The sequence below is a fragment of the Pipra filicauda genome, unplaced genomic scaffold (genome assembly GCF_003945595.2).
Source record: "Pipra filicauda isolate LSUMZ 115617 unplaced genomic scaffold, ASM394559v2 scaffold69_size3009148_pilon, whole genome shotgun sequence".
Classification (NCBI taxonomy): Eukaryota; Metazoa; Chordata; class Aves; order Passeriformes; family Pipridae; genus Pipra; species Pipra filicauda.
The window spans coordinates 1,464,696-1,475,114 of record NW_024104864.1 but is presented as its reverse complement, the minus strand read 5'-3'; the positions used below and the strand labels follow the sequence as shown (position 1 = coordinate 1,475,114).

At 51.0% G+C, this 10,419-nt stretch overlaps 1 protein-coding gene across 1 annotated transcript; it reads left to right on the top strand.

The window, feature by feature from the left end:
• The first annotated feature begins 815 nt into the window (after window positions 1–815).
• Window positions 816–8,479, top strand: TRIM45 (tripartite motif containing 45). The gene is made up of 6 exons (XM_027730371.1): window positions 816–1,144; window positions 3,274–4,007; window positions 4,976–5,105; window positions 6,866–6,980; window positions 7,203–7,329; window positions 8,156–8,479. The coding sequence occupies exons 1-6, from the start codon at window positions 816–818 to the stop codon at window positions 8,305–8,307; spliced, it is 1,587 nt and encodes a 528-aa protein (XP_027586172.1). The 3' UTR covers window positions 8,308–8,479.
• The last annotated feature ends 1,940 nt before the right edge of the window (window positions 8,480–10,419 follow it).

The following is a 10,419-nucleotide window of genomic DNA, read 5'->3' as shown; positions in this document are numbered from 1 at the left end:
TGAATGTGAATGTGGCGCACTATAGGAATGCCATTGGTGTTAGGCAACGTGGTTTTATAAAAAAGAGTACTTCTTTTTAGGAAAAAAAAAATCATTATTTGAAGAGCTTAAAAATCCGACTGATAAAGAATTGTGTTGATAACAAAGTCCAAGGAGCTTCATGCAGGACTTCACTGACGTTCAGATTTCAAAGCCTGCCTTTTACGGTACTCACAATTCCCAGGCACAGTGAATCAAGACAGACATCGCTAGTCCCCGTGGGCGGTTGCAGGGAAGCCTGGCCACCTTGCACTGTTTCTACTGAAGTTTCACGTACATTGCTTACACGTACATAGGCAAGCTCACCATTGATCCCAAAGAAAAAAGAGCAAGGCCTGAAGGCGTCCAGCAGGACGGGCAAAGAGGCTGCAGAGGCCAGTCAGGCAGTGAACCTGGAAGTTCTGAGCTGGAAGAAGTGGAAAGACACCATCTACCCGCGGTGGGGTGGGAAGGGGCCGCTTCCCACGCAACAGTTTGAGACAATACTGGCGATGCCAGAGGAGGGGAGCAGCGGGCCAGGAGGGCCCTCCTGGGTGAGGAGGACGAGGACAAAGCGGACCACGGGGTCCCTCCTGCCCGCCTCGGCCGCAGGAGGAGCGGCGGGCGGGGCGGTCGCGGAGTCCCCCGGCAGCCCCCGCCCCCCGCACCGCGGCCCCGGCTCCTCTCACTGGGGCGGGCGGTGCCGCTGCGGGCACGACCCCGTCGGGGGCGGCGGGGGGCGTTCCCGCGGGATGCTCGGCGGAGCGTCCACGCGGAGCCCGGCGGTGGCTGCCGGCATGTCGGGGCCGCGCTGCCCGCAGTGCGCCCAGCCCTGGGTGTCGCCGCGGCTGCTGCCCTGCCTGCACTCGCTGTGCGACCCCTGCCTGCGGCGGCTCGGGGCGCTGGAGGGGGAGCCGGGGGGCGCCGCCCGCCCCGTGCTGTGCCCGGTGTGCGACGCCGAGGTGTCGCTGCCGCCCGGGGGCGTGGGGCAGCTCACCCCCGACTGCCTGGCCGGGAGCCGCGCCGGGGCGGCCGCGGGCTGCGACCTCTGCGCCGATGGGGCGGCGGCCGGGCGGTGCCTCACCTGCGGGGTCCGCCTATGCCCCTTCTGCTGCCGGGCTCACAGGTGAGGGGCGGCGGGGACACCTGAGCACCGGGAGCGCGGGGGGGGGGGTCGGCGCTGTGGGAAGGGGCCCGCGCAGAGCCAGAGCGGCGAACCGGCGGCTCCCAGCTCGTTCAGTCCTCGGCGGGTTGTTGCCCACCACCCCCTCCCGGAGGATGCGCTGTACTCGGGCGGGGTAGCTGCTAGCATAGAATCGTGGAATATCTGGAGTTGGAGGGGGCTCACGAGGATCGTCGTCCATCATCTGGCCTTGCACAGCGCAGCTCCAGGAATCAGACCATGTGCCTGAGAGCATTGTCTTCTTGAACTTCTTGGGAGTAGGCCCATCAGACCTATCATTGGCCATTAAGTCCAAAATCAGGCCACCCTTTCCCTATGGTGGTGTCCACATGCTCCTTTGCATCTCAGTTTAGTATTACTGGGCTCCGGGGAGACTGATGGGGCTCCATCAGGTGTGGGTATGGGCACAGTACTTAGCAGGACAAGAGCTTCATGTGTTGTGCTGTCCCACTTTGGAGAAGGCACATCTTCCAAGGGAAAATGGGGAAGTTAAGCTGCTGGCCTGCCTCCCTCCACCTCCAGAACGTTTACTGCAGTTATATGTAAAGGCACCCTTAGACAAAGTGAAAGAAAGTAAGTGGAAGTCCTGCCTACTGTGGTTGGTACCTGCTGATGATCAACCCACATGCTTGCCTGTTAGGTAGTGTAGGAATTGTTGTAGGAAGAAGAGGTGACTGCTACAGAGCTAGGAATTGAAGAGGAGGCGGCTGCGGTGGCCTTTAAGCTCGTCAGAGGACAGGCAGCACTGTGGAAGAAAACTGATAGGAAGCCTGAATGGCCTTCTGAAGCAAGGTGACAGGCAAGGTCAGAAAAACACCCAGCAACACTAGACAGGGAAGCCTCAGCCTGGGTTAATCAGCTCAGCCTATTCTCTCCACATTTGCTGTTCCTTTTCACTTTATTAGCAAATTCTTACCCCAGAAAGAACAGAGACATATTCCTCTCTGCCCTGCCCCCCTGTAGATACTGGTGCCTGCAGGGAAAATAGCTTACGCTCCAAGTTACCTTTCCACTCTGGGTGTAATTTTCAGCATACCATTCCGATTAGCTAATGCCTCATACCTCATGCAAGCTGCTGAAGAGTGATAAACCCAGACCTTGAATAGTAGCCTGCTGCACTGACAGGAATAACTGCAGAAGGGATAAACTGTAGAAAATTTGTCTCCATGATCTACTTTTTACTGCTATCATTTTTTCTCCCCACTTTATTTAGTTGATGTCAGACTAGAACAAGGGCTGAGGAAAACCATTTTGAAATTATTTCCTGGTGTGTAGGGAAGGTTTTTGTGCATCTGAATGCCATGGTTGTGCTCCTTGGGATAAGTGAGAGAGATCTTAGGCTGAAATCAGGGAAGTGTAAATTTGAAGGTTGTAATGCTAGAAAGGCTTTGAAAATATGCTGGACCCAAGGGAGATTAGTGGCAAGGAAAAGGAGTAGTGTAAGGGCCGTGTTCTGCCCTGTGATGAGGTTGCCAAAGCAACTCTGTAGAGCTTGGTCCTTGGAGTACTTTGCTTATGGCCTGGAGCTCCCACTGCAACTGCCACAAGTCACTAGTGCAGGAGACAAGGAAGGAGAGAAAGGTTTTATATCCTGCTCAATAACTAGCTCCTAGTGCCCAAAATAGCATAAAATAGAAATATTCTGGTGCTGCCTTGTGACATGGTGGATGTCTGGATTATAACAGCTTCTTTGTGTCCTATCCTTGGTCTCTTCTGAGCAGGACCTCGCCTGGTGGCCAGAAGGAAATGGAGTTCGACTTTTGGAATATTAAATGTTTTACTGTTAGACAGTCTTCTAGCAGTGGCCTGAACTGGATTTTACCTCTAAGGATTATTAGGGCTCACTTGCCTTAACAAATTTAAAGCTAGTGAAAATCCCTGGGCTGATGGCTGAGGAGCCTGGTACCTCCTGTTCCTCACCAAAATGACTGCTGGTGAGTGATTCTCTCTTAAGACATCTCCTGCCAACTCTCACTTTGCAGTGCTCACCGCCCTCCAGCTGCCTTTGACACAGCAGGCTGTGGGAATCATTGTGACTATGCATATAGTGATTTTTGGTTGCTCCCTTCTAGGAGACAGAAGAAGACAGCTTCTCATGCTGTGATGGAGCTGGAGAACACCAAGGATTGCAGCCAGACCGGGAAGCCTCTCTTGTGCCCTTCCCATCCCACAGAGGAGCTAAGGCTGTTCTGCGAGCAGTGTGACCAGCCGGTGTGCCAGGAGTGCGTGTTAGGCAGACACCGTCAGCACCCCTATGACTTCACCAGCAATGTCATCCACAGGCATGGGGACGCCCTGCGGAAGCTGCTCAACAACACCCAGCAGCACATGGACACCCTGGAGGATGTGCTGAGCCAGATTGATAAGATGGGCAGTGCCGTCCGCAGCCGCGCAGAGGCTGTGGCCACAGAGATCTGCTTGTTTGCCAGTGGCTATGTGCGAGCGATTGAAGAGCACCGGGACCGGCTGCTGAAACAGCTGGAGGACTTGAAGGTGCAGAAGGAAAACCTGCTGCACTTGCAGAAGGCTCAGCTGCAGCAGCTGTTGCTGGACATGAGGACAGGTGTGGAGTTCACAGAGCACTTGCTGATGAGCGGCTCCGATCTGGAGATCCTCATCACCAAAGGGGTGGTGTCAAGCCGTCTGACAAAGCTGAACAGCGTTGCTTACAGCACCCACCCCAGCGTGGATGACAGAATCCAGTTCTCTGCCCAGGAGAGGGCAGGGCAGTGTTGTGGCTATGCAGTTTTTGGGGCCGTTCTCAATAAAGTGGTTGATCCAGCCAGATGTACCCTGCATGGGGAAGGTAAGGGGGTGCTGTGCAGCAGCTGAATGGGAGTGCACCACTCCCCGAAGTCACCTCTCTGCTCTCTGTACACACATGATGTGCAGCTTAAGGCACTGTTGGCTCCCTGCTATCCAGGCATTAACTAGGGTCAGAGGTTGCATTGCTTGCCCATGGGAGCTGTGCTGGGGAGGGAGCCAGACAGTTATTCTCATCCAGATGTACAGAGCATGCTGGAACTGCTCTCCACACCATCACTGACCTCAACATGAGGATAAGGTGCAAGGAGAGCCAACCCTAGGCCAAAGACCACAGTTCACTCAGGGGATGAGAATGGCACCTGTAATAGCAGGACTTGCCCAAGCTGTTCTGAAGCATGAGCCCAGGCAGATCTTCTCTGTGGCTAAGCGAGTAGGTTCATTCCCATTACAGCTTCTGCTGAGATTGCTGTGGGAATAACTGGTGTTGATGGTTTCGTGGATATTTGCTTACTAAGGACTTGGAATAGAGCCAGCAAACAGATAATGTTCAGACCAGCCCACAGTGCAGCCAGCTTTGGTCAGTAATGGCCCGCGCAGGGCAGATGAGACAGACTTAGGGCTCATTTGATCCCTTCTATGCCCAACTTTAAGTGTTAGGGTCTCTGGGGCTCCACACTGCACAGTGGGGCTGTTCCTCCTCCCTCCGTGTTGTATGGTGCATCTTGAGACCTTCTGGGAAGGTGCCAGCTGGGCTTAGAGTGACAGGCAAGAGGGTCACACTGGTCCATACAGACCTCTGGACTAAACCTGCTAAACATCTCTCAGTGCCTATGGCTTCCACTCTCTCCTGATACCCAGTCATATATTGACTTTTCCCTGTGAGTGAGAGGATCTGTACACCTCAGAAGCCCAGTCCTGTTTGTGTTCTGATGGGACTGCAACACTGCAAAATAGGTGGGAGCCATGGCTAATATGAATCCTTTCTGGTCCTGTTTCTCTGCCTTGCAGGTCTCCACAGTGCCCGTCAGAACCAGCGGACTGGCTTTACCCTGCTCTGCAATGACACCACGGGGGAGCGGATGGGGCAAGGAGGAGAGGCTGTGCAGGTCACCATCACCCACAAGGACAAGAGAGACTGGTGGGTATTTCACCCAAGAACTCCCTGGTCACTGGGTTTGCCTTTCTTTTTCCCTTACCCTGGCTCCCTCCTTGGTCAGGCAGGTGGGAGGATGTGCTTTAGCATGTGGGTCAGAATCTGTAGAGGAAAAGGCACTACTCTTCTTCCCGGATGTATAGCAGTGCTTCCTACTGATTGTAGTAGAGCTTGACAGTGTTGGCTCAGATATGTATTGAGTCTTTGAGTGATTTGGGCTTCTGAAAGGATTCAGCTCTCAGTGGGTGTTGCAAGACACTGCCAGAGTGAGTTGTTGCTCCTTCTCACTCCTACTAGCAGACACCCAGGGATCCTGCTTTTGGTAACACCTAATAAGCATAAATCATTGCAACCCCTGGCTGGCTGTCCCAAGTCAGACAGACAGTTTACCAAGCTTAGGAGCCTCTGACATTTGATGGAAGTGCCTAGTTCATGTTCTGGAGAAAATATCTGTGTTGTGACTTTGTCCTTTTTACCATAGTTGTAAGCGTTGAGTACTTTAACGTGTTTGGAGGTTTTCTAGCAAAAGCAGGAAAGGCTGCACTTGAGCTCATGTTTCCGCAATGAAAATGACAAAATATATCTATTCTGTTTTATAGTAGCTGGAACTTGTTCCAGGAAGGCTGTTGGTGGGATGACCTGATAAAAAAAAAGGGACAGGATGCTAAAACTCTTTGCTATGGGGGAGTGTTGACAAGGCACACAGAAGCAGTGCTGGCTGCCGAGATGCTTATCAATAGAACATCGTTGTTCAGGAATATTGTTCCAATGTATCTTCCTTCCTTAAGTGCACATACAACTTAGGAAGGCGTGTGAATGAGGGTGAATTTCACTTGGCAGGGTAGAGGTCGCTGTGGCCACATTAACACAATTTCTTGCTCTTGAGCGTGTGCAGTTGCTACATCCATTGCTGAAAGCTGTCTGGCTTTGCTTTGAGGCATGACAGCTGCAGAAGAGTGTGAAGTATCACCACACAGTTCATGGCAGGAAATTATGTGGGCAGCTGTATTGATGTGAAATGGTGGGGGGTGGGGAATACAGGTTATAAACTGTCATCTCATGGGGCCCAAGAGACTAATTAGTGGGGATTAGCAAGAATACCTTTCTCTATGCAGAGCTGCCTGATAATTGTCTGTGGAAAGCTCTTTCCTTCTCTCTGGAGCAGGCAACCAGTCGTCAAGTAACTTGATGCTTTCTTCCTGGCACTCTGTTCACAAGGATTCCTTGTGAAACCCAGTAAGCTTCACTGTGAAAAGGGAGTGTTTACCAGCAGGGACCTAGAACTGCTCTGAGCATTGAAGAGAAGAGTGGGGTCAATGTAGTTGGGACAGTGATTGAAGTGATTCAAACATGCCCTGTTATATCCTGTCTTCTTAGTGGGTTTTTCTGGAGGTAACTGCTTGCTGAAGCTGTGACTTTACCCCATTTCTGCGGGCTCTTATCTGATGGGATAATCTGACCTTCAAGTGTGCTGCGTGTCATCTTCTGCCTTTTCAGTGTGCTACAAATCCTTGCAGCACAGCTAGCTTTGTGTGACTTCCTTTGTATGGTTATTGCAGCTTCCAGTAGCAGGTGTGTGTAAAAGCCACTCAGTGCTTGAGCGTGGCTCATATATGCTTTCAAACTTGCTTGAGACCCACTGCTGCTGAATAAAGAGCTGACTGCAAATCTAGGCCAAACTGTGGTTCACATTTAGAGCAATTCTCTGCCAGTCACTGACTTCTTGGACTTCTCTCTGTTTGCAGTGCGGTCAAGCCAACAGTGTGTGATAATGGTGATGGGACCTACTATATTTCCTACAGCCCTGAGGAGCCAGGCTTGTATGCTGTCTGCGTCTGTGTGAAAGGGCAATATGTACAGGTAGCATTTCTTGTTTCTCTTGCACTGCTTCTTCTTTACCTGCTTTTCTTTTCTAAGTATTTACTGTAAATCTCTCTAAGGATTACCTCTTCTATATAGCAGTTTAAGACTGGGCTTGGTGGTCTGTGACTGGCAGGATCACCCAGCTGGTGTTTGAAAATGCAGTCACAAGATCTGGTAGCATCCAGTACAGCAGTCTCTCTGTTTGCTTGTCCACGGCAGGGCTCTCCGTTCGCTCTGATGGTGAAACACAAGTTCCGTGAGCACCAAGGTGTGTTCCACTGCTGCACGTTCTGCTCAAGCGGAGGGCAGAAAGCTGCTCGCTGTGCCTGTGGTGGGACCATGCCAGGTGGGTGCTCAGCTTTCCCCACGCTGCTGGGATCTGGAGAATTTGTTGCACTAGGTCCTCCCTAGTGTATGTGGGTGTCAGTCGATACTCTAGCCCAACTCCTGCCTTGCACATGCACCAAGACTGTGATGAACTGTACATACATGTGTGACTGCAGCAGTAGAAATGCAGCAGGACACACTAAAGTCTTTGTAGCACATCCTATAGGCAGAGACCTGTGCAGGAGGTGGGGCAGGGCAGCTCAGCCTTTCAGCCTTTCTCAGTGAGGCTGAGCAGCGTTGCTTCTGTACTGTTCCTGTTCAGTGCTGGCATGTTGGGAGGTTGTGGTCTTTGTCACACAGTGGGGACTCTGGAGAAGTCGGGGGGGATTCTGGACTCTGGAGAAGCCTCATTCCTTGTTTAGGACAAGAGTTCAACTCCCTTATTTGTTTAATCCCAACCAGCTTCCCAGTCCTTAACCTGCATGTGTCATTCTGCGGTTTGCATGTTTTTAGTATAGATCTGACCTCTTCCTTTTTCTGTGCTTGGTCTGTATCTAGCTCTGGCCATAGCTACTAGCAGCTGGCATGGGGTTCTGGAGGTCCATGTTGGATTATTCAACAGGGAAGGGGATAGAAATCTTCAGCTTTCCGCAGCTATTGGGCCAGGGCAGTCCCCTTTGGGTGTTCTTTCTTTATGGAGCCCTGACAATTTTGGCCTTGAATATGCTGTGTTCTCATCAGCACGCACCTCTCCATTTTAGAGAAGTCCTGAGGGCAAAGCCTATAACACACTGGTATTTTCTGGCCCACTTTGGGCTGAGCTGCTGGTGCCTCTTCTCTTGCAGGTGGGTACCAAGGCTGTGGCCATGGACACAAAGGTCACCCTGGCTGCCACCACTGGTCGTGCTGTGGACAAGTGAAGCAGAGCTCAGAGTGTCTGGGTGGGCCACCCGGTGACACGTCATCCAGGAGTTTGCTCAGGACAGTGGCGCTCTGAGCAGCCAGGTGAGCTCCTGCGAGCCCAGGGCGCTGCTGCTGGCTGCTGCATGAGCACCAACCAAGAGGATCCCTGTGATCACTGCATAGCCTTGCTGCCAGAAAACTACATTGTGGTGGATGTGACCTGAGAAAGGGGGATGAGGGAAAATAAAATTGTGCCTTATGTTCCACTCAGAGGTGTGCACGCAAAGTTATTTTGTTACTTGAACAGAAGCAAATTCTGGGATTTGTACTGCTGCCTACACTCTTGAGGACTTGTGGCCCATGGGGCCGTGCTCTAAGGGGAGACTCAGCCTGAACAGTTACCTCACAGGGGGTTCAAGATGTGTCCTATTCTGCAGGATTGACAGCCTAAGCTGTCCTTCTTGATGAGGCCAAAGCTGCTCATTGGGGCACATTCAAAAGGGTTTGTGGTCATGCCTTAAGAAGGCTTGGCAGCCTGAATATGGCTTCTGCCTCCCTAGATATGCATCTGGATTCCAGACTTGGATGTGTGCGTATAGCACAGTTATGCTTCTGGGAGCTGCTCTTGTGTTTGCAACTCTTATACTTTCTCTGAGTAACCTGTAGTCTCATTATACCCTCCCTGCAAAGTAGGAGCAAGGCAGGTTAGTTATGTATCCGAAAAAAGTCCAAGAAAAACTCATGGCACTGATAAGAACAGGAATTAGAGTATCATCCACCTGGTCTGTATGTTCTCCATGGAGATGGTGTGGGACACAGTGCTGCTGGCAGTGATGTGGGAGCCAGGAGAGTACCCAGCTCACCAGGGGAAGATGTGGGGGCATCAGTAGGGCCTTTGGCTTGGAGTTTGGGCATCAGCAGGGGCAACAGGTGCAAGTTTGCAGTTGTCTGTCCTGAACTGGGGCAACTGGACAAGAGCAGCATAACAAAATGGAATATAGTAAAACCCCTGGATTTGGCTTGTGTGGCCTTGGCAAGGCTCTATTTACAAGGAGAGCTTGTCCCATTTTCCATCATCATCATGGCTAGGCTTTGTGAACGAAGATTTGGGAAAGGCTCTGTCCACATTTGTTACAATCCCATTTTCCACAGGGGAAGGGAAATGGTATCTGTGATGACTTCGAACTTCTTTGGAAGGGCAGTTGCTAACCTCCTGATTGCTGACTGCTGCTTGTCTGGGTGAAGCAGACACCCTGAATACCTTCCTTTACAAAACACAATGGTGTCATTGAGACTGGGAACACTACTGCCCTGGGGGTAACCTTGCCAATAGGTGTGTGTTGCTAGGGGATCCTAATACTGCCCAGGGATCTGAGGACAAAGGTCTGACTTTTGATCATTTGGGGAGAGGAATGCTGCTCCAGTGTCAACAGCAAGGAGTGGTTCTTGCTTTCTGGATTATAATAGCTGGCTTGTAAATAGCAGAAACCTGTGCTGTCTGTTTGCTTGCTCAACCTTAGAAGTCTCTTATTTGTTGTCAATCCTCTTACAAAGCCAGTTTTGGAACTTCTTCCCAGCAAAGGAGATAGATATCCTTATGCAAATCCTTTTTATAACTTTCCATTAATCATCCAGAAAGGGCTGTCAAACAATCAGGGAAGGTTAGGCAGTTTAAATCTCCAAGTTAGGCAATTTAATTCTCCCAAGTTGCTGACTCTGAAATTTCAAAGTGAAAGTTTAGTTTGAGTTAACCCTTAAGGGAACAAACAGTAACTCATTCTTATTCTTGCTATGTGCAGAGTCAGTGCTCCATACAGAATGTGATGTAAACCAAAATGCCTCATTTTCTGTGTCTTTCTATTTCTTTTCCCCACCCCCCATATGTGTGTTGCTTCTTCTCAGAGCTTCCATGCTGTGCTGGAGAGGGAACACACAGGGACAGCACTACCTTCTAGGCACATAATTTCTGTCTGAAACCATCCTAGTCCTCTCAGACAGTGGAATGTGTTTTCTCTTTGTTTCCCTTACACACCCTGTCACTGACATTTTCCAAGAAGCTGTTTGTGAGAATTACACCAGCGACCATATAAACTCTTCAGGGAACTGCAGCTCTACATTTGACATGGGGAGAGTAGGTTTTGGACAGCATGGGGTACTAATCCTGCCAGGGTCAGCCCTGGTATTGATTTTTTTCTTTTTGTTAAAC

Excerpts from the sequence above, each read along its gene's own strand:
- TRIM45 (XM_027730371.1), top strand. The coding sequence starts at position 816 with ATGTCGGGGCCGCGCTGCCCGCAGTGCGCCCAGCCCTGGGTGTCGCCG. Across the intron at positions 1,145-3,273 it reads TTCTGCTGCCGGGCTCACAG|GAGACAGAAGAAGACAGCTT; the intron begins GTGAGGGGCGGC and ends GCTCCCTTCTAG. Across the intron at positions 4,008-4,975 it reads ATGTACCCTGCATGGGGAAG|GTCTCCACAGTGCCCGTCAG; the intron begins GTAAGGGGGTGC and ends TCTGCCTTGCAG.